Genomic DNA, 24936 nt, shown 5'->3' with positions numbered 1-24936 from the left:
TGCGTATCTCCCACCATGAACGGCGTCAACCTTGCGTATCTCCCTACATGTACGTCGTCAAGCTTGCGTATCTCCCACCATGTACGTCGTCAAGCTTGCGTATCTCCCACCTTGAACGGCGTCAACCTTGTGTATCTCCCACCATGTACGTCGTCAAGCTTGCGTATCTCCCACCATGTACGTCGTCAAGCTTGCGTATCTCCCACCTTGTACGTCGCCAACCTTGCGTATCTCCCACCATGAACGGCGTCAACCTTGCGTATCTCCCACCATGTACGTCGCCAACCTTGCGTATCTCCCACCATGTACGTCGTCAAGCTTGTGTATCTCCCACCATGTACGTCGTCAACCTTGCGTATCTCCCACCATGTACGTCGCCAACCTTGCGTATCTCCCACCATGTACGTCGTCAAGCTTGTGTATCTCCCACCATGTACGTCGTCAAGCTTGCGTATCTCCCACCATGTACGTCGCCAACCTTGCGTATCTCCCACCATTCACGTCGTCAAGCTTGTGTATCTCCCACCATGTACGTCGCCAACCTTGCGTATCTCCCACCATGTACGTCTTCCTCTGTGCGCATCTTCCACCTCTACATCTTCAGTGCGTGTATTCCACCCTTGCGTATCTCCCACAATATACGGGGCGGTCGGGTAGCCTAGTGGTTAAAGCGTTCGCTCGTCACGCCGAAGACCCGGGTTCGAATCCCGACATGGGTACAATGTGTGAAGCCCATTTCTGGTGTCCCCCGCCGTGATATTGCTGGAATATTGCTAAAAGCGGCGTAAAACCATACTCACTCACTCACTCACTCACTCCCACAATATACGTCTTCAGCCATGTGTGTCTTCGTCCACCATTTACGTGTTCCACCTTTCCACGTACCTATTCTTCACTCACACTGGCGTAACCATAGATATAAGTCTTTGTTAAAGATATCCCAACAGTATATATAAGCTGTCAACTACACTGCGACACCGTGACCGAATTAATTATCCACAGTTAGGGCGAGACCCCTTGACAGCAGGGCCCAACTGCAGAATTATAATCGTCACTCACTGGCCGTGCAATGAACCTACATGTCAATGTCAGTTCATCCCACAATGTCGTCCTATGTGGCTGTGTAATACGTTGACCATTAAACGTGTTTGGTCACATCTATGCGCTTACACGGTTCATGAACACAGAGTAGAGTACACGCAGATAAAACAATGTTTGAATAAGTTGTGCCCCAGGAGAATTTACTGCTAATCCATATGTGTTTGGGTCTGTTAGCATGGCGGTTACTTTTATTGACAGCCGTGAGGGAATCGTCTTGAAATGTATTATAACAGGTCAGGGGTGGGTCAGTTCATTATGTGGTCAGATAGCTTCATCTAATCCGGGCGAATTTATACCTTAGATGACCACCCATTGCCATCAAAAGCGAAATTAATTCTTTCGGTCAAATGCAGTTAGGCCAGGTTTGATTACAATTCTTGCGTTCGATTTGAAAACACTGGACGTCCCATGTGAATCCGTGTTGCCCAAGGTATAACCCAAGTCAACCTTAATTTTACGTCATACTCCGGTTGATCTAGGTTGCCCATACCTACTGAATCCCTGGGATGCGGTGCTCTGGTTAGCAGCCTCCTAGTGACGCCATCGGTAAAGAAAATCAGTTTCATTTATCTATTCAATCATGAATAAAAGTTGTGTAGTGAATATAACGAACTAGGTGTTCACAGTATATATGTATGCGGATGTACGTCAGGGAAATTTAACTTGCTACAGTTGATATCAATAGATGTACTTTAGAATTAGGAATGCTACTTTGATTTTGAACGTCGTTCGATGTTATACGCGCTATGTTTTTAGATTGTTTTTGTTTTACATGCATTAAAGAGAAAAGGTATTATGCCAGCTTTTCCAAGCAATGAAACACGTATTTACTTCTTTAGTTGTATGTTGTAACACATGGTTGTTGTGTTTCCCCTTCTCAAGCATGATCTGAGGTTGCATTGTGTGCGTTTTATCTCGGATGCTTTCCTCAGTTTTCCTTGATTGACACTGGTTAACACAGGTTAAATGTAGTCACCTGGTTGCCAGAAATGTGGTCATCTCAGTTGATTCACGTTAATGATTTAATAATAGAACGCTCCTAGTAACGGACTTTGACTTTCTACTAATTTTGAGCTCGTGTTTAGTGTTCGACTGCATCAACCAGTACACGTTTATTATATTTAGGTATCCTAAAAAAGAACTGCATGTTATGATTTATAATTTAGCAAAACAAAAGCTGAAAAAAGTGAGTGAGTGAGTATGGTTTTACGCCGCTTTTAGCAATATTCCAGCAATGTCACGGCGGGGGACACCAGAAATGGGCTTCACACATTGTACCCATGTCGGGAATGGAACCTGGGTCTTCGGCGAACAAGGCTATCCCACTGCCCCAGAAAGATGAAGAGTAAGTGAGTGTGTCCGTGCGTGAGTTAGTGCTGCGTGCGTCCGTGCGTGAGTTAGTGCTGCGTGCGTCCGTAGGTGTGTTAGTGCGTACCTGAGTAAGTACATTGGTGGGTGAGTGAGTGAATGCGTGCATGAGTGAGTGCATGCGTGAGTGGGCGAGTGAATGAGTGAGTGAGTGTGTAAGAGAGAGTTAGTGAGGTTCTCAATATGTCAACAAACTTGCAATCAGTACATGGGGCCACAGCCTGGGAGCATCATGCATCCACTACGATACTAATAATGACAATTAACCAACAAAAGCTGCCAATTCATATTTTATTAAGAGCGGTGATATAACACATACCAGTTATCAATTTAGTTCGGATAAAGGCCTGGGCTTCTCTCTAACAGATTCATTATCACGGCCCGTGCCTCGCTCCTGACCCCGAGAGTTCAGCATCCTGTCAACACAACCAGATGCAGTCCCCTGTCCCGCTGTTCCCCGCCAGGGGGCGCTGTTGTTTCCTCATTACAACACTGGTTTTATTGGTCATAGAGTTCCCTGAATGAGGATGCACAAGTCGAAGTTAAATTGAATTTGTTTCTAAATTAAAGCATTATTTTTTATATCTTCTCTTTGCATGTTTAATAGGGATGCAACATACAAAAATATGCCTATCTCTCTCATGCTTAAGGGATTGTGATGGAAACGTAAAGTCTTCAACGCAATTAAATAAACAGCTTACTTTATACTGAACATATTGTCTATTTCATATCTTAGGTATTTCATCCCTTTGAATTTAATTTCATAGTCTATTATAACCGTACATATTTAATTGACAGCGCATTTAGTGCAAGGGGGGGTATCTACAGAAGGAGCCAAATTATTACTTTAAATAAACACAACAACTCTTAATATGGCCGAATGGATAAACACGGAGCGTTAACGCCAGAGAATAAACAGAATATTATCCGCCGTGGCATATTCCAGTGGGGGGCAAAAGGCCAATTAATGGTGAAAAATATATGAATGGTTCACGCCAGGTGTTTGCGGAGAGGGTAAGCACCAGCCTGTGGGTAGGACCCGCCACTCAAACAATTTTCATGAAAAGTAGGTGTTTAATATTAACACATTAATTTTGCGGTCTGTTAAATATGATCATCCATTTGATGTACACATTGATATATTTCAGCATTACGTTGTTCGTTGTATATACCATCGACGTTATAGATATTGATGGGAGTAATACGTCTGAGCTCGTACTTTTGTCTCAATGTGCGTGCATGCGCGTTTAACATTGCCAGAAAAATCATTACAGATGAAAAGGGAGGGCGAAAGTTTGCCTTTCCTAATGACACTAAATATAGCAGGTAAGTAGCCTGTTTCTAACACACGCCATAACGACCCCGCCTCACCAGGGGGCGCTTAACTTGCCACACGTCTTGAACACGCGTGATTTGACTTGTGTCTAATACTGCCCATATGCTACAGACTTGGCCTTGAAGGGTGCTAACCAGTTGTCAGTCACTCTCCCAGACCCTAGAGAATGAAATTGGAAAAGGAGTCCAACTCAAGTCGAGAAAGTTTTGGCAAATTAAGGATTGTGCTGGGCTCCATTTGGATTTTGGATTTTTTAAATATTTTAGTAGATATATATTTCTTTATATATAATAAGATAACTTTATTTCTGGGACTAACTGTCAGTCTAACTAGTCATCGGTCACTTGAAGCACTACTATACGTTAATATACTAACTACCATCACGTCTCATCTTTCTAATAATGATCAATAAATATTCGTTACGACTTTCCTGTTTATTGAACTTGATGATAAGAATATTACGAACAGAATGCGTGTGTTGATTGGTGCAGTCTTACTATTGTGCACAAGGTCCAATTTTAAATGAAGTTAAAATAAAAAATATTGCGTTATTACGTAAATTTTCATAGTGATAAAAAACCCCGTCATTTTCAAAACGACAAGTTTGCATTTGAGCAGAAGTTAGAGTTTAATGGTTATTGCATTGACAAACGGTATCTCAAATCTAGTATTGATAATTTATATATGTTTTACCCGCAATTTGAAATATGCAAATAAATATATTTCGCTTTGTCATTACCACCTTAGAAAACATGGTGAATTTCTCAAACGGAATGGAAATAATTCGTTGTAAATATGTACCGAAGGGCCATCTTTGGGACAGAAATTTACAAACAGCCAGTTTTGACCAGCAGTGACCAGTAGGACGTTATTTCTGGCTTCAGCGACCTTGGACCTGTGCGTACTCACTGGAAACAGTCCACCACTTGTTTAGCTACAAAATATTTAGGCCCATGACGGTTACCTCCCTTTTAATGACTGTATAGACGCAGAAGCTTACATGCTAATTTAGGCTGATGAAGGGTTATGGGCTAGGTGAGTGACTGAGCGTGTAGATCTGCGTTCCTTCTGACCTAGCCTGACCTCTTTATCAAAAGTGTGTGTACAACTGGGTCACATATGTTCTGAATGACACAGTTCGATCATACCTGACCTGATTAGATGAGCAAAGGTAATATGCATACTGCGTAGTTTAAATGACATGTAAAACGAAAATCTCACAACAATAATAATGATTTTATTAGATTAATACGCTCGCATGAGTTTTCTCGAATACCATATAGCATTCGACTGCCTTGTAATTACACCACTCGAATTTTAAAAGAATTATTAATAAGATAGACTAACATATAGTCTCTGAAATGAACATATCCTGATACTGCAGTAATCTAGACTTGCCAAACATTATAGACTTGCATGGGCTGTAGTTGATATAAATGTATCAGGGTCTGTAAGACAGACTATTAATAAGATTACTTCATAAATAAAATTATAGTTTTACACTGAACGAAAAAAAAAGATTTTATAATTGTCATTTGACCTCAACCATGTAAAGCATCTTTCACACACTCGGGCCCTGAACAGATGTTTAGATGCACTCACGTGACTACAATACAGGTGGGTTTAACAAAGAATCACGAGAATAGGGCGTGACTGTAACGAAGATACTAGTTCTGCATGCAGAGCAGTCATCTCCGAGAATACACCTGACAGACGTATTTATAGGTCGATATGTTTGGTGTTAGAGTGTGTCTCGACATCGCTGGAGCATTAATTTTGAGTAATGCACACCTGCCCAAAGCGCACCATGGTTTAATGTGTAGCCATCTATTCTGTGCGCTATTCCTTCATCTATTCGTCCTTTGATGGATGCATTTTATCTTTTTCATAAATACTCGATTAATATCTTGCTATATTATCTATCTATCATTTATATCGCTTTTCAGTCTATCTTTCAGTTTATATATTATTCATAAACGATAAGCATTTTTATGCACGACAGAGACGGAAAACACGTTTAACGATGCATGTATTTCTCATACTTGTGTCAATTATTCCGATCGGAAGCAAATATCACGTGAAGGATGTAATGGTCAAACTTGACTGATTTATCTTTTAATTTAACAAACGAAATATAAATTAAAAAATATATCACGAGTATTTATGAACCCTGCGCACAGAGCTTACAGGTTTATAGGTATTGCTGGCGTCAGCACGGTGCACCATCTCTGGGTTGTCTACAAGGGATCTGCAACACCGTCTGCAGCGGGAGAAGTCAGGTGTTATTGTCTAACACAACTTTGCATTAATGCGCGCCATGCAAGTACCAAAACTTGCATTCGTCAATCGATAGATACCCCATGATTTTAGACTTCGAGTTAATCACCTTAGCGTGCAGTAATATTATAGGTCAACCTTTGATATAGGTTTATCATTCAAATGTAAATCAAATGATGTAATCAAATATTACAATATCGATGTAATGGTAGATTTCATATAATGCCACTTCTTGCAATTATTAACTGTATGAATTGCTTTGCATTGTAGACAATGCATAATATTTTAAAATAAAATTATGTTAATTTGACCTTTTGGGGTTAAAGTACTGAGCAAATGTTGAAAGGTGTGAACTGTGGCAGGAACACCATCTGTCGTGGTTGTTGCTATCTTTCTAGAAAACTTTGCTCGTTACAAACAAAGACTAAACACGCTAGCCTGCCTTAGTGTTGTACGACAAACGAGTCAGCTCTCAGCCAATCGGAGAGCTCGTTACATCGCGCCTCGCCCCCAGGTAGACTGGGCCCGACTGTAGCGCATAGGCTATTACAAGTCAGCTGTGAGGTTGTCGCGACGTGGAGTTTTCGTACCATAACTTTTCTCTTTGTTTCATTTGCAACAAACTGGACGATGACTTTGCCGGAACTAATGAAAGATTCGGAACTGCAAGCAAAACCGTAAGTGCAAATATATCTCTTTGCTTCCACGTTGTTCGTTATTAGCTCGTGGATCGAGCAACGCGGAGCAACAGACGTATAGACGGGGACAAAGAAGTATGCATTTTGTCCCGAGCAAATTTTGAATGCAAACTTTTATCCACTTTCAACATTCAAATATGTAACATATGAGCTTATCTAGGTATTCTGCAACGTTGATAAGGGCTGTGTAGAAATAATTTCATTCATGATGCCAATGCACATAGCTGTAGCCTACGGCTTATGCAAGAACGCTTACAGCATGTTGCGCTCTGTTACGTTGTTAGGAGGGCTGGGCTTTGATACAGCTAGTCACTTGCAGACGAATATTACTTGCTTATAATCTTACTTCTGCATCTTGGGTCTGGCAAACTAATGACCCTCAGGTCATGCAGGGCAGGTTCATTACGTAATTAGTTTTATATACGATGCAGAGCAGCGCGTTACTCTTGCAGCCTTAAATCTGCATCACTACTGCGCTATATCTGCGGTAGCTAACTCAAACACTGCCGCGAATTATGTGGGGTAATTAATGATTTATTGCTCTCGTCGATCGACTGTCTTTATTCATTTATTTGGGGCTTAGATAATCAAAAGAAAGGCGTGTGTGCGTGAAGTTATTGTGTTGATGATCAATGTGTTTGTCTTTGTTTTAATACGATTTAAAATCTGACGCAAGTTGTCAGATTTAGTCTCGAGGCAAATCACATGATATGTTTCGTCAGCCCAAGGTGTGCGATCTTGTGCGGGTCACGTTGAGGGGTGAGAGGTCACAGGTCACGCTGCTTTCGCTATAATCTGTTGAATGTAGCCTTACTGATACGAGAGGGGATCTGTCGTCTCAAAATATACAACATCTTCTCTTTGACGATGCACACAAATCAATCGACCTGTATTCTTAGCGGGAATCTCTCAGCCATGGTGCTTGCAATGTGACGTCATATCACCAGTGGTAACGGGGATATCCCTTAGCGCTGTGTAAACAGTACAATAACACTTGATGAATCCAGCGAACTATTGAGCTCGCATTTGCCGTTAATCTCCTTCTGAGCCCAAACAGAGTTAATACCCAAACAGAGATTAATCCCAAAAACACTTTGCAGCACCGTGAAGAAAACTTTGCAACGATGATTTGGTAAGGCTTGATATATTATGTTGAAACAGTGGCATGATTCACGACAACGAATCCTTGTGTAGTGATGAATCATGACTGAATTCATACATATCGGCACATAGCCACAGCAACTGTACCCGTCAATAGCAATGTTTATTTATTCGTAGGAAAATGATGAACGTTGGTGCTGCCTTGAGGGAGAGTATCTGGCAAGCGATGGAAAGCAACAGATTAACATCCGGTCTCTTCGAATGTGCCAAACTTTTGAAATGGTAAGTACGAAATATGTTGCATGTATAAATTATAGGTTTACATTTCTTCAAAGTGTCAGTTCTGTTATTCTTAGTGCCCCTTCTTCAATTAAATATAGTATACTTGTCTTGGTTGGACTGAATACCCGCTTGTTCGGGAAGACACTTGTTGTTCAAAATCAATATCAACCGGTTCATTTCAGAATTAATTCCCAGTTCAGTAATTCAATAAATACGACGATACTAGTTGTTACTGCAACAACAAGTGTTTTATGCTTACATTCAAAGCGGTATATTTTCCATCAGTGCACACAGCAGGAGAGTCTGTCATACAGACACTGAAACAAAAATATCCAATACAGCCCATGCAAGTCTATAATATTTGTCAAGTCTAGATTACTGCAGTATCAGAAAAATGAAGAGAGTCTCTGGGCTCTTTTTTTGGATTATTTTTCATAACTATAATGTAACAACTGTTTTAGCTATAAAATATGTTCATTTCAGAGACTAATGTTAATCTAACAGTAGACCTGTTGGTGAAAAGTTCTCGTCCCAACGTGGCTGCACTTTATTATTACACTCTAAAATTCAAAGGAACTTATTTTTGAAAGCCAATACCTTGGAACCTTAACATTGGTACTTAACATTATTCACCACCTTTCTCAAAGTATTGCACTCTTCTTTTGATTCTATTTTTATTCCATATGTCCTTCGTTTTTGAATTGCATTAATTACTAATGTTTAAAAATATATAATGCTGGAAATACTTTTTCAGTAACCCTGACAACGTGATGCTGTGTGTCCTACCGGAAGTAAGTGGCCACCATGACGTCACCGTAGACATTCAGCACACACTCATCGAAGCTTTCTGTTGGGAGAATGAGATCAAACTGTTAAAGGTGTGGAACCAAATTGATGTCATATTTTAACTTCAATGAAATCTCGTTTTCCAGGGCTTCCGGTTTACGGCTTCACTGTTTATATTTATATATTTTAGCTCCCAATTGTAGAATACAAGTCCCCAGAAATTTCAAAGTTGTTTTGGTCAAAAGCATCGAATGAAATGATGACTTTTAATGGCAATTTGAAGGAACCTCTTCAATTTCTTTATCTTTCTTGAATGCATGAATCTTTTTCATACATGTCATTTAGCACCCAGTCAGTATATGTTGATTGTATAATAAAATGTCTGGACCTAAGACACATATATTAAAGCAACGACCATTGAAACAACAACCATTTGTCAAAGTTAAGAGGTTATTTTTTCGAGAATTGTCAGATCGGCCTTTGCTCTTTAATCTGAAGCCATGTGTTGACTGAAAGGGTCTTTCATTTTCCCCAGGTCGAGAAACAGAACTCCCTTGGCCGTGTCCTTGAAGGAAGGGGAGGTAAGGAGACTGAGACTGGGAACATGGCCACCTCCAAAGTTAACAACACTGCGGTAGACTCGAGCTGCGTCCTCCTAGAGGTATTTGGTGACTTATATTGATGATTTATATTGATGATTTACGTTGATTAACTCTTTATGAGTCGCATGTTAACCCTTTGATAAGAAATGGCCGAATTTTATGCAAATGTTTTCAAAAAGAGCCATCAACAGTTCATTACTGAAATATTCAGTCACATTATGTGCACTTACTGTCAGTGATCATGTGTTTTGTGATTGGCACATTTTCTAGGGGAGCCACGTTTTTGCACCAAACTTTGTATCTTTAGGGGATAAATATTCATGGTTGGTGTTGAATGCACAGTAACTTGATACCAATGATTGCTCGCATTCGATGTCGACAATACACATTCTCTAAGATATTGCAAGAGGAAACGTACCCATGAAGATCCGGGGTAGAATAGGTCTTCAGTAACCCATGCGTGCTGTAAAAAGCGACTATGATTGTCGTAAGAGGCGACTAACGGGATCGGGTGGTCAGGCTCGCTAACTTGGCTGATGCAGGTCATCGTATCCCAATTGCGTGGATTGATGCTCATGATGTCAATCACTGGGCTGTCTGATCCAGACTCGATTATTTACAGACCGCCGCCAATAGCTGGAATATTGCTGTATGTGCGGCGTTAAACAACAAACAAACAAATAAACAAACTAGAGGTAATGGTTATGCCAAGGATAGTATTTATGGCCGTTATGCAACTACAAGCATATACCAACAACGATTTCTAGGCCGAAAAAGAACCCATTGCAGTTGTCATTAAAACATGTATTTTTTTCATTGCAGTATCCCAAGAATTGCCCCAGTTCAAACGATGAGGACGTGATAGAATTCCACAACAGTGTCATGCTAAGCGACACGTACCCTAAACCTGTTATAGAATTCCCGGAATGATATGAGCTCCTTACAGTGATATCCACATACGGTATGTTTAATTCCCGTTCAATCTGCATCATAAATAAGTAAAACTTTGTGAAATATAATTCTAATCCTTATAGATTCGAGTAGATGCAACCTAGATATGCCATGGGTCTCCTCGTGTATGTAATATTTGTCTCGAGCATGTGGTAAATTTCAGGAATCGTCTGCAATAAAAAAAATTCAACTTGACCCACATATATATGTCAAAGTGTACGATGTTAAGCTGCCCCTGTGTCTTTGAAGAAACGACGTGATTGGCGTTAGCTACGTGGAAACCGTTAAACCAAACACTGCTTGAATTGAGACTTGTTTGTGTTGTGAACTTGAAAAGAATCTTGTGTACACTTGCTCGCTACGACAGTCTTGTTTGTAAGTCTCCAGCATTGACTTGCGTTAGGATTGGAAATTCTCTTTATTTGCAAACACTGCGCAAACAGATCTGCAAACGTATTGTTGACAGTAGGCTTTGTTTGTGGAATCTGTATAAACGATGTCTCTTCAAACTTCAAACTTTTCAGGACCCAGATCGTTGGCATGAAGCCACATTGAAACCATCACCTCACTGAAATCAGCTACCTGCGATTTCGAGAACAGACGACAGCTGCATGATGGGAAGGCAGGATCCACCGCACACGCGATGGACGCGAAGAAACAGACGACATTCCGGTCAAGGTCACACAGAATACCGGTTGCATGGCGTAGTCCTTTTGGATCGGATTCACTCTGATCGGATATGTGGACAATGAGTTATGACCCATCCAATATATAACATCACCTTTCATCGCTACAAGGTTCATTTTGTAATGAGCATATCTACTTTACTGAAGGCGGTTTCCCCGGCAACTGCGTGGTCAGTATAAGTGAATGTGTCTTAACGATCGTCATGTAATGACAAGTAGATTTAATAAACATTTTTGAAATAAAATTCTCATTTATCTTTATGTTTGTTTCGGGACCGCCTCCGTGGTCTAATGGTAGAGCGACCACCCTGAGAGCGGAAGGTCCAGGGTTCGATCCCCGGCCGCGTAATACCAAAAGACGTTAAAAGATGGTACTTGTTGTTACCCTGTCTGGCGCTCGGCATTAAGGGGCTAAAACAAGGACTGGTCGGCTCGGAGTCAGTATACTGTGTCTGAGTGGGGTATTCACGTGGCATGGTATCTCAGTGAGCTAGCACTATAAATCGGCATCAGTCCGGACTAGTTCAAGCAGCCACACACACACACACGTGCATGCACGTCGCTATATAAGTGCAATAATCTTGGACGCGACGTTAAACCTCATTTCACCTCACCTGATGTTTGTTTCGTCATCGAATGTTTATGATATATTAATTTCTTGTTTGTTTGTTTGTTTTTTAACGCCGCACTCAGCAATAGTCCAGCTACATGACGGCTGTCTGTAAAAAATCGAATCTCGACCAGACATTCCAGTATTTAACCTTGAGAATCGATCTTCTCAAATGATCAAGGCATGCATGCAACCAAGTTAGCGAGACACTTTATAAGTTGTGTGCCTTCACGGGTGATTGCATTCTCTCGCCACCCCCATATGGGGCGGTGGGGTAGCCTAGTGGTCAAAGCGTTCGCTCGTCACGGCGAAGACCCGGGTTCGATTCCCGACATGCGTACAATGTGTGAAGCCCATTTCTGGTGTCCCCCGCCGTGATGTTGCTGGAATATTGCTAAAAGCGGCGCAAAACTCACTTACTCTAAACATATGAAATGAGCTATCGACGCACATATTATGGGGATGTTGTGGTGTTACCACCTAAACACAACATCCCCATAATATCAACATGTTCAGCAGAATTTTAACACGTTAAAACAGGTTTAGATTTTAATCGTATAAAATATAATCGTGTTTAAAATTTGAACAAGTTTAAACATGTTTCGAATTAAAACATCTTTAAAGTTAAAACATGTTTCAATAAAGCGCACATCATTTGTCAATAATATGTATCACTGATAGTATTTCCCACATAGGAATGACAATGAAAGTACATCTGATTACTTCTATAGACACCCCCTCAAAAAAACAAAAACAACCCCCCCCCCCCACACACACACACACACACTTCTGTGTCCAATTGAAGGCACATTTTGACCATGTACACGTTCAGCTGTAAAATACAAATCTTTAACATGTCTATACCTACTACCCCCAAACCAAAAGAAAAAAAAAAGAAAGAAAGAAAGAAAAGATTTCCCCCGTTGTGATGCCATACCCTTCGACAGAAACCAAGTATGCCACAACACGACCGGCATTAGGGATATAGGAAGGCGCCGTTGGATGTTATCGACTATTAATATATCATCAAAGGGAGAGCACGAGTGAATAACAGCTGTCAGGTTCTTCTAGCTATCCCATAATCCCAGAAATCCAGCCCATGATTCGTGATTGTTAATTTAATCAGGGACCATGTATCGGTAAATGGTCTATACACTGAGGCACGGACATGGCGGTAGTGGTGAAATTTTACAGATATGTGGTGATTGGTAATAAGACACTCATGGCATGCATAATCCCTTAATTTCCTACCTTACATACAAGTGAGTTACAAATTATGGCTGAAATGGTCTAATCACGCACGCACTGAAATATGCAAACACACAACCATTTACACCACCATGAAATCGTTAAACGCCCATGACATTTAATGTCTGTTAGCTTTATATTGAACTGAGCCTGGGCGTCAGCATGCCACGTCCATCGTCTCCTACCAGTTACCCCATGTCCACTTACGCAAGAAATGACAGCCGCTGACCCTTAATGGCTTTCTGGCTGTCCACAGGTAGGTCAAGGACGTTCGGAACGGACTGACCCAAGTCCCGGGCGACCCTGGTCAATGCTTGGACACAGCTGGTCGGACAGCTGGCCTTGATGTTACAATGTTAGCAGGGCGACCACCGGTCACCTCCTTACCGTTATAGCGTCCGGTGGGTCCGGAAGACGCCATGCGGAACGTTGGAATTATACAACGTACGTCAAAGTTGGACGCGAAGGTCGACTTGAATTGTTCAATCATGTAATTAAATTTTGATTTGAGCCCGACCCAATGACGTTAGTGAGAGAGGGAGTAGTTTTACGCCATTTTTAGCAGTATGAGGACAGGGAGCATCTATAATTGACTTCATATACATCATCCATGATTGTGGAGACTGGAATCTGCAATGTCCAACGCGACCACCGAAGGCTTTAACCATCCGACTACCACACCGCCCAAAAGGTCGAATAGGTCGGGGAAATATTTGTAAATTGCACTCACTGAAATACGAATATGATCACTCAAATTAATTATAGGCTGCAATATAGTGGTTTTTCAATAATATTAAAAAAACATTCCTTTAAGGGCTGTGTGGTCCATACGTGTTCATCTGCAGGAGCCACCATACAAGAAGACGTTAAAGCTTGTTTCTCTGCCTGGCGCTCGGCAATAAGGGGTTAAAATAAGGACTGGTCGGCTAAAACCGGCATTAATCCGGACTAGTACAAGCAGCCACACACACGCGCGCGCGCACACACACACACACAAACACTCACACACACACAAACACTCACCCGCACGCACACGCTGTATAAGTGTAATAATATTAACTGCAAAGTTAAACCCCACTTCACATCACTTCTGATATCACTATTGGAAATAATATTCCACACGCCCTAATCGATTCAGCTCATTGGCCAACTCGTGATCGGACTTTCCACAAAATTATGCGTCAATTTCCCTAACCACCTCATCTTTGACCTACGTGGATGTCGTAAGCGTGTACACGTCTACAACAACAGCGTACAGGTATTATAGGCTTCAACTTTCTATCTCCACCCACCAGAAATCAATGTTGTTATCGGTGCCCCATGTGCTGGTATATATACTGTCTATTTTTAGCCACCTTATTTCCCCCAACCAATCAAATAGCTCACTATACAAATCCATTCCGGTTAATGCTATCGTTACGAGTCCTTCTGGTTAGATTGTTCGTAAATAGAAACCGGTTTCTCATGGAATGATTATCATTTGAACAGCGTTAAAAATGTCAACGTTGCGCCAGACGGCTCAAATATTTCCCCATGTTCGTGGCATCGAGGGGGGAGGTTTGTGATTCAAACACGGGAGAGCTAATAATGACAACAGATTGCTAAAAGCCGTGTAACAAATGAAAACAAGCTGGAAGACCACCGCAGTAATGTTAACTCCTTAGCAAACGCATTGATACAGTGAAAAACAATTCAACATTATCTTTAATTTACATCTAAGAAAAATATTTTACATGAGGGTGATGTTCAAACTCCAAAGATCCACACGCCCATCTAATACTCAGCTCAGACACTGTCGTGTGTCTTCGTTAAATACACCCTCGTTAATCCGGACTGAAACAAAATCTGGATTAACGAACTCATGTGCAATTAGGCTAAAATTAACACATACTCTACAATTAGAAAACAACAGGGGCTATTTTGATATACAGTTTAGCAATCACGAATAGCAGTTAGATTATTTAGGGGTGGGGTCTCAAGATCAGGAAGTTGATTAACCGGATTTTGTGCATGCACCCGTTATCAATATCTAGAGGTGTGTCAGGCAATTCAAAGTCGGCCGCCGTTATACGCGAGGTAATTCTCGGGGAAGGCATGCAGGAAGTCACACATAGACACACACGAACAGGCGTTGGTTGCTTCATGATGGCAACTTTGATTGTTAAAACGTTCATGATATGATAATAGTAACAGTGTGCGGGTTGCTACAGTATCAATAGAAGGTGTGTTGGTATAGTGTTGGGAGTTTTTTTATAAAGCGTAACTATTTAGTAACGCTTGTTCTATTTGTTTGCTTGCTATATTGTTGCTACTGATGATTTTGATTAACGCTTTGTCTGTGAAAATATATAATTCTAAAATATATATAATAACTCCATTAAAATTGAAAAGGAGCCCAGGTTAGATAGGAGATTCAGACAGTTGAAAATCTAGACTTGCTTCATTCAAGGCTAAAGCATTACAGTAAGGGCTTGGCGGAAGGGCACATACTATGGTTTAGGGACTGGGAGACAGACTAGGAATGAGTAGCACGAACAGCAGGGAGCTAGTATTACATTGGTGGCAGTAGAAAGTGAGTGAGTTGGGTTCAACGCCGCTTTTAACATTACTCCAGTTATATCGCGGCGTGTCAGTCTAATGTGAGAGGAAAGCCCGAACTGATGCAGGTCTCAAACGTTTACCACTTCGGTGAAACCCACGAGCACGGGTATTGGGGCTGACAAACCTAGAAACATAATCGTGGCGAAACGGGATTCGAATCCACAATCATAGGTTTCTGGCGTGCCCAAGGGACGCATGGGTACAATGTGTGAAGCCAATTTCTGGTGTCCCCCGTCGTGATATTGCTGGAATTTTGCTAAAGCGGCGTAAAGCCATACTCACTCACTCACAAACTAAGGTAATAACATTTCATCGGGGCAGGCACACAATGCAAATACGGACAGCCGTTAACGTCAAACATAGGTTATGCACGTGACAAACAAATCGTATAATTTACAAATTATAAATACTCATCCTGGTAAGGCCTTATTGCACAACACATATATTCCGCATATGCATAACGTTACTATACGCGCTACTGTGTATGCAAATGGCGTATCATAAGATTGGTTTGTGGTGTTCACTAACGTCCCAGCCAGCATTGCTCCAGCTATATGGCAGCGACATGTAAATAATCGAGTCTGGGCGAGACAAACCCCTCGTTGATTAACGCCTCACGCCGGGGTACAATAACGACAGCAAGTCCGCGAGCCAAACCACGTGCCTGTCACCCCATCCCACATAGTTCCCTCTAAGGAGTGAGTGAGTGAGTTGGGTTTAACGCCGCTTTTAACATTATTCCAGTCATATCACGGCGTGTCAACTTAATGTGGGAGGAAAGCCCGAACTGATGCAGGTCTCAGACGTTTTGCCGCTTCGGTGAAACCCACGAGCACGGGTATGGTGCTGACAAACCTTGGAACATAATCAGGGCGAACCGGGATTCGAACCCACAATCATAGGTTTCTAGCGTGCCCAAGGGACGCAACTCCGCACAGCGAATTGCAGCGCCTTAGACGACTGGGCCACCCGTGACCCCGCCAAATATTATAGACTTTCAGGGGCTGTATTGGATATATTTGTTTCAGGGTCTGTATGACAGACTAACTGGGGCCCTCAAATCCGCCGGGCGCCTATTTAGCGTTAGGATTTGCATTCGGTTTATGTTTTGAACCCAATTAACCAATATTTAATGTATTTTTTTCCTGTTTGATGTCACATAATAACGATTTCATCGAGAGGTCGACAAAAAAATACGTACATGTTGTTTGTATTTTTAAAGACTGAGATAGAATTTTCGAGGTATTGTTAGTTGGCTGGTGGCACACATAAGTGACAATCCAGCCCGACCCAGTATGCATGGCACGTGTGTTCTAGATGCAGACAATAAACTAACGGTTGTCAAAGTGTCACTGTGGAATCAATGGTCCAGGGCCTACTTGCACAGAGCGATCTTAGCGCTAAGATGATCGTAGCTCCCAAACTTGAACGTAGGCTAACGATAGTCTTAGCGCTAAGATCGCTTTGTGCAAGTGGGCCCTGGCATGAAGTGTCAGTGACAATGAATACGTGAATGGCATGTGCATATGTACATCCGTGGTTTAAATGTTTAAATGTTTGATAGAAGTAAGAATAAGCACAAAGTATTTTCAGTATTTATTTGTTATAAATGTTCATGTGTGTGTATATTATATTATTAATAATTTTGTATGCATTTTGCACATATTATATTTGTAAGATTCCTTATATGAGATGATGGTTCCTTTCATCAATTCGCATTATTTTGCATTGTAAAATTTATCCATTGCTGAAAGTATTCAACTTGGCTGGTTTTATCGATTTCTGTTGTATTTTCATATTCTTCACTTTAAACTGAATATCAGGTTTTGTTCAAACATATTTCATATTACTAGTTTCAACGAAGTTTTGTAAAGTCCTTTGTCCAAAGCGTGCTGGCTATTTCGGTCGCTAACAGTAACCGCTGGTCGGTTGCTAGGACCATTCTGTCACTGAGCTGGAGCTAAAATTCCCGGGGGCCGTTGCTAGGGTCGCGCGTGCACAGAACGTGCCGGGGTCACACCTGTCGCAAATGAACTCGTCTGATTGGTCTCAATAAGGAGATGCGGGGCATGCGATTTTCAACATTTGCACCCTGAACTTGATCTGACAAAGGCAAGCTAAACAGATGTTGCGGACCGTTTCGGCCACCGTCGAGGACGAACTTGCCTTGTTTGTTACAACCCGCATGCGGCGAATATCCCATTCCAGATACTGTTTTCATTTCATAAAATTTATTGCTATTGTCCCATATTTGTCAAAACTATTATCTTTGACGTCTATGAACAATGAAAATACAAGTATCGCGGTCACCGTATCATCAAGTGTGCAAGAAAGGCATCTTGCACATTTCATGAACGATTTTAGCATGACATAAAAAAATAGTTGTTATGCAACGCATAATGCGCTCGTTTGTTTTAATAAATTTGTACAGAAGTTTTCAATATCTATTTGACATAAATAACAAACAGATCTCGTACAGTTATCATAAAGGAAGCCACGTGATATCACATGCATAATTTCATTAACATAACGCCTTATGAAGCGTCACAAGTAGCCAACTGGGCTAACAAGCTGATGCATTATATCACGGGTTTTTAACCTTTGAATTCACAATTCAGCAAGATAATATATACAATAAGTAATAAATTCAGAACTATGTCCCCAAACTGTAAACATATGTTATATTATATGTGCTGAATAAGCACGAACTGAATAGAAAATAGCCATAAATCAGTCCTGGATTTACGTAGCATTAATTAGCTTGTCAGTAACATGCCTGGATGTGTGTTATGTATAACAGGGGTCATGTGAAAAGACGGCATCGAAGTCCTGGGCCCCGATAGACTAAACGCTCTGAGCGCGAAGACGACAATGACTCCCACACTAAACATGAAGCTACGACAATCGTGGTCCTAGGATCACGCCCTGGGACAGTCCTGCCCCACGTGTTATGCATGAGTGAGTGAATTTCGTTAAAACGCCACACATAAACTGTATCACGGCGGGAAACTAATCCAGCCCGGTCCACGCAGGCAGCCAGTGGTTGTTGTATGAACAATGGTCCGTTAATCAGCCAGATCGGACATTGTATCCATCCGATCCTCAATAGTCAGGTCTTAAGGCGTGTATCGTAGTTCGGGCGTGTTTCACTAAAGTCTGTTCATTTTAAGTGTTTATTTGTTTGAATTAATATATAGTGCTCAAGGGTGCACGGCTGTGCAGAGTTGCGTCATGCTAGAAACCTATGAGTTTGGGTTCGAAGCCCGGTTCGCCCCGGTTATGCTTCTAGCTAGGTTTGTCAGCACCATACCCGTGCTCATGGATTACATCAAAGTAGTAAGCGTCATAGACCTGCATCACTTCGGGCTTTCCTCCCACATTAAGCTGACACGCGCTGATATAACTAGAATGCTGTTCATAGCAGCGTTAAACCCAACTCACTCACAGTAATGCTTAACATATCTGCCAGGACTGGACGACCTAGGAGAAAAAGGAAACTTTTGACACGCGCTGCACGCAATATACTCAAGTATGTCGAGCTGCGCGCGAGTTAATGGGTTTAGAACTGACTTGTTTACTGTTAACTGTGGTGTCAAACAAGGCTGTCTGTTGTCGCCTTTACTGTTCAAACTGTTCATTAACGATCTTGCGCTGAAATTGAAGGGACTTGGTAAAGGAGTTAGGGTGGACAATGATATCATTTGTGTTTTACTATATGCTGATGACCTAGTACTGTTAGCGGAAAATGAAGATGACCTCCAATGTCTACTGGACTGTGACAACATCTGGTTTGTTGAGAACGATATGACCGTGAACTCTGAAAAGTCTAACATAATACACGTCCGCAACCCGTCTGTGCCTAAAACCAATTTCTCGTTTTCATTTGAAGATGTTCATTCGATGTGGTGGAAATGTACAACTATTTGGGTCTGGTACTTCACGAAAACCTAGATTTTAGCATAACAGCCAAGTCCGTTGCCAAATCAGCCAGCAGAGCACTAGGACCTGTCATTTCTAAATCCAAAGCGATGGGTGGGTTGCCTTACAATGCCTTTACCAAATTGTATGAAACAGTCATCCTGCCTGTAATCACATATGGAGCGTCAATCTGGGGTGTTAAAGATTTCATGTGTGGTTAAACAAGATCCACGTGCACACTCATGCCTGCAGATTTTATCTTGGAGTTGGGAAATACACGCGAGAATTAACGGAGATATAGGTTGGACACCTATTACTGTTAGCCAGTGGAAAGCCGTGCTCGTTCAGTGGAGGAGACTCGTTAACATGGACGAGACTAGGCTGAATATACGAGTCTTTGTATGGGGTGAGAAGCAGCAATCTCGGAGGTGCGAAAACTGGAACTAATACGTCCATGACTATTTTGAAAAGATGGGAATGTCTGCATATTGTGACATCAACACATTTATGTCAAATTATGTCCTTAATCAGGTGCTGAGTCTGCAACTAGAACAGTTCACTCGAACATGGGAAGAAAATGTGAGAAACGATAGTGGCAAACTCCGTACTTATAGATTATTTAAATCCGCCTATTCTACAGAACCTTATGTCACAAAGTTATTACCAAAATCACACCGTAGTGCTATGGCCAAGTTTAGATGTGGGGTCGCCCCGATCCGAATAGAGACTGGTCGGTATGAGAACCTCCCTGTAGATCAGCGTATCTGCCCACTGTGTTGTAATGAGACCCACGTTATACTGAAATGTCCTGTATATGATGATCTGAGACATGACATGGAATGTACTGCATATGCCATGAATGAAAGTTATTATGATTTTAGTGATGTTGATAAACTATGTTATTTGTACTCCTCTATTAATTCAGTAAATAGTGTTGCCAAAACCACTTATGCAATACTCGATCGCAGGCGTCGTCTTTTATATAGCACATAGTAATGGGTGCATCTAGTTTTAGCTATTGTATTTCATACCTTTTTATTTTCAGATTAATTATGTTATATATATTTTAGATTTAGTCTCTCATAATTACAAAAGGAATGGTGTCTGTAAATTTTAAAATGTTTTATCTATGTATTTATGTATGCCTGTACACGCAGTGAGACGTAAATAAAATATCTGTCTGTCTGTCTGTCTGTCCGTCTGTCACAGTAAGCTGTGATATAACTAGCATACTGTTCATAGCAGCGTTAAACCCAACTCACTCACAGTAATGCTTAACACATCTGCCAGAAACGCAAATGCACGGTTCTTGAGAAACAAACAGTCCCGTTTACACGTAACCTTATCGCAAAGTTACAGGGACGTTCACACAACCTCCAACCAGAACGATCCTCACGTTGATGAGAAAATAGAATATATAGTATAGAGTTGCATAGCTATCCGCATTACTGTTACTGTCATTGTTACGGTGGGTTAGTCTAGTGGTTAAAGTGTTCGCTCGTAACGCTTAAGGCCTGGGTTCGATTCCCGAAGTGGTTACAATGTGAATCCCTTTTCTGATCTGATGTGTAATATTTCTGAAATATTGCTAAAGACGGCGTAAAACCCATCACTCACACTCACTAAATACCTGCATGTTTTCGTGGCACCCATCACTCAATGTACCAAATCATGGAATCGATTGCTTGATAAGGGTGTGAGAATCTACATTGTTGTAAAAAACTATCATAAAGAATATGATTATAGATGCAATTGTAAGATACCCACACTAAAAGTGAGTGACTGAGCGAGTGAGTATAGTTTTACGCCGCTTTTAGCAATATACCAGCAATATCACGGTGGGGGACACCAGAAATGGGCTTCACACATTGTACCCATGTCAGGAATCGAACCTAGGTCTTCGGCATGACGAGCGAACACTTTAACCACTAGGCTAACCGACCGTCCCCTCCCCCTTCCCCAAACACACACGCGCACTGAGAACAAATTCCAGTGAATTCTACTAACTTAATTGGTCACATTGACCAGGAGGTTAGTAAACAACGAATTTACATTCCTGTCCGGTAGATTGCACGAAAAGATTATTATTAAATAAGTATAATTCACCAGTTACACCACACTGTAAAAGTGTGTGCAGAATGTAAACACATACAAGACATGTTTAGGAATGTGTTTCAATCAAAAACGGAATGCACATGTGTGGAACAAACACGTTTAGAGTCTAAACACTAGTCTGTCTTACAGACCCTGATACAAATATATATCAAATACAGCCCATGCAAGTCTATAATGTTTGGCAAGTCTAGATCACTGCAGTATCAGGATGAAGAGAGTCACTGGGCTCCTTTTTATTATATTTTTATTAAGATAACTGAACAACTGGTGTTTTTTTTATGTAAGATGTGTTAATTTCAGAGACTAGATGTTAGTCTATCTAAACACATGAAATGAATAAAGCCGCATGGCCTGAACACCACCTGAACGCAACATCCCCATAATTAAAAAAATGTTTAGAATTTAAACACCTTCAAACATGTTTAGATTTTGAACACCTTTGAACATTTTTAATAAATTGCATATCATTAGGCTATAAGTCAAATTAATATGGATGAGATATATGATATATATGACATTAATATTGATACTAACTGAGAAAATAACATTCACAGGCACTTGCATAACACATATCAAACGAACTTGGTACAATATTACCATAAAAATGAACAAATAAACCAAGATAATGGTGACTAAGAAAATTGACATTTGTGGCGACAGCATCCTCCGAAACATAGATGGTAGCGTGGCGGACTACAAAACAAGTTCGAATCCCCCGGAGGTAAAAACATTTTTGGGTTCATAAATGTGTTTTTGCTGTGTGCATTAGAGTATTTCACTTATACAGGATGCTGACAATGAAGGTATATCTGATCACTGCTTAACATTTTTAAGTTCGTGACGGAAGGCCACCAAGTGAAAAAATACTAACTGATTAGTATCGTCTACTGACAAGTTAGTGTCTGAGTGGAACAGTGAAATTCACGAACTAAACTTTACAAACTACTTCTGTCAGTGCAGCTCCTTTTCATCTGAAAAGCATCTTTGTAACTCGAAAGTCATTTAAGTTACCCGGAGTGGAACCGACCCCATGGCCAGCTATGTAGCGCTATGCAAGACCCGTGAAGAACTGGGGTAGAATAGGTCTTCAGCAACCCATGCTTGCCGTAAAAGGCGGCTATGCTTGTCGTAAGAGGCGAGTAACGGGATCGGGTGGTCAGAATCGCTGACTTGGTTGATGCATGTCATCGACCCCAATTGCGTTGATCGATGCTGATGATATCAATCACTGGATTGTCTTGTCCAGACTCGATTATTTACAGACCGCTGAGATATTGCTGGAATATTGCTGAGTGCGGCGTTAAACAACAAACCAAACCCAACATATGCAAAAGTGTGGGTAACGAAATTCTCCACTGACAGGGCCCTTTTGACAGCTGTCTCTTGAAGGGAAGAGGTCAGGGGATTGGTGGCCCCACCATAAACAGCAGGTGCACACTTGGGGTCATAGCTGTACGTCGTCACTATAGAAACGGCAACGGTTTTACAAAAATAATGTGATTAATTTCATCATTGTGTGTCTAAATTCATGCGTCAGGAGTAAATAGATAATAATGTTATTGTCAGCAAGCCAAGCCACGGTCTGTTAATTGAATGAGGTTTTCATTTTACACAAGTGGGCATCATATCAAATATATATATACTCAACAACAAAAGTTCCTGTGACACCAATATTTAAGTGTATTTTTTAAACAAGTAAAGTTTGGTTTTCAATATTGTAGTACATTTATGGAATCAAGTCACAAAAACGCAACTGCTACAGAAAAGCATGCATTCCATGCCAGAGTTGACTTTTATGCAGGCCCCATGCATTTCACTACCAAGAATGGGTATAAAAACATGTGCGTTAACGGGATTCCAGAGGCATCGTTTAGCATCGTGCTGACAACAACCACACAGAAGAGCAACAAAATTACGCAATTATTCAACATTACGAAATGCCATGCCTGTCCGAAAATGAGCGTCTGCGAGCCATTGGTATGCTTGAAGCAGGATCGAGTCAATGTTGCAAGACAATCTAACGTCCACAGAAACACCATTTGGTGTTTATGGCAACGTTGACAACAGACGAATGCAGTCAGAGACTATCCTCGGAGTGGCAGGCCACGCCTAACCAATAATCGACAAGACAACTGGATTCGAACAACACACCTACGAAATCGATTCCAGCCAGCAACAGTGACTGCAAGAAGCATCCCTGGCCTTCGACGAATATCTTCACAAACCGTACGTCGTCGCCTCAGATGTGCAGGGATTGTCGCCAGAAGACCCGCCAGACGTCCCATGTTGACCGGAAACCACCGCCAAGCACGTCTACAGTGATGCAGACAGCGTCTACGCTGGACGGCAATGCAGTTGGAACAAGTTCTATTCACTGACGAGTCTCGTTTTCACGTCAGCCACAGCGATGGACGGATTCGAGTGTACTGACGTCGAGGTGAGCGTTACGTCAATCATTGTGTCATGGTAGAAGATTGGTTCGGGGGCGGCAGCGTTATTGTATGGGTTTGGATTACAGCAAGACAGAGGACCCTTTTGATAGTGGTAGAGGGACATGTCAATGGACAGTGCAACCGCGACGAGATCATCGGCTCTGTTGTTCATCCGTTTCTGCCTCGTCATGGCCCAGGCATTACCTTTCAACATGACAACGCCGGCCTCATATTGCTCGACTTGTTCAGGATTCTCCTCAACAAAACAACGTGAATGTCACCCCCTGGCCGGCTCGCTTCCCTGATCTCTCACCAATCGAGCACAGGTGGAATGAGATGGATCGGCGCCTTCCACGTCAACCACGTGTTCCACAGACACTCCAGGAACTTCGATACATGCTCCAGCAGATATCGACAGATATCCCACAGGACTTTGTGCGACGCCTGGTCCATTCCATGAGACGCAGATGTGTAGCTTGCATCGCAACCAGAGGTGGACATGCACGCTATTGAATTGTAAGTTGACATTTTGGCATGTTCATGTTTTTTTTTTATGAAATCACGCATTTTCTGAAGTCAGTATGGCATTTGAACACTTACAGGAGTCTTTTATCTGTTGCAAACCAAAATTGTTCCAGATTTGGTAAAAAACATAACTTTTCATTAAATCGTAATCAATGTCACAGGAACTTTTGTTGTTCAGTATATAAACCACCGGGCAAAAGAAACACATCACAATATGATGATTATTTTAGTGAATTGAATCATTTTTCGAGGTCCGTACCAAATTGCAATGCCATATCGATACTGCCCTTGCCATGAGG

At 41.5% G+C, this 24936-nt stretch overlaps 1 protein-coding gene across 1 annotated transcript; it reads left to right on the top strand.

Moving 5' to 3' along the window:
* The first annotated feature begins 6635 nt into the window (after positions 1 to 6635).
* LOC139480056 (growth arrest and DNA damage-inducible protein GADD45 alpha-like) lies at positions 6636 to 11381 on the top strand. Its single transcript, XM_071263036.1, has 6 exons — positions 6636 to 6759; positions 8059 to 8163; positions 8918 to 9041; positions 9485 to 9610; positions 10374 to 10512; positions 11027 to 11381. The coding sequence occupies exons 1-5, from the start codon at positions 6713 to 6715 to the stop codon at positions 10479 to 10481; spliced, it is 510 nt and encodes a 169-aa protein (XP_071119137.1). The 5' UTR covers positions 6636 to 6712; the 3' UTR covers positions 10482 to 10512; positions 11027 to 11381.
* The last annotated feature ends 13555 nt before the right edge of the window (positions 11382 to 24936 follow it).

This window comes from Haliotis cracherodii, unplaced genomic scaffold, assembly GCF_022045235.1.
Source record: "Haliotis cracherodii isolate W230 unplaced genomic scaffold, xgHalCrac1.p SCAF_4, whole genome shotgun sequence".
Taxonomy (NCBI): Eukaryota; Metazoa; Mollusca; class Gastropoda; order Lepetellida; family Haliotidae; genus Haliotis; species Haliotis cracherodii.
The sequence above is the reverse complement of the archived record's forward strand: the minus strand, read 5'-3'. Positions and strand labels throughout refer to the sequence as shown.

Excerpts from the sequence above, each read along its gene's own strand:
- LOC139480056 (XM_071263036.1), top strand. The coding sequence starts at position 6,713 with ATGACTTTGCCGGAACTAATGAAAGATTCGGAACTGCAAGCAAAACC. Across the intron at positions 6,760-8,058 it reads TCGGAACTGCAAGCAAAACC|GAAAATGATGAACGTTGGTG; the intron begins GTAAGTGCAAAT and ends ATTTATTCGTAG. Across the intron at positions 8,164-8,917 it reads TGTGCCAAACTTTTGAAATG|TAACCCTGACAACGTGATGC; the intron begins GTAAGTACGAAA and ends ATACTTTTTCAG.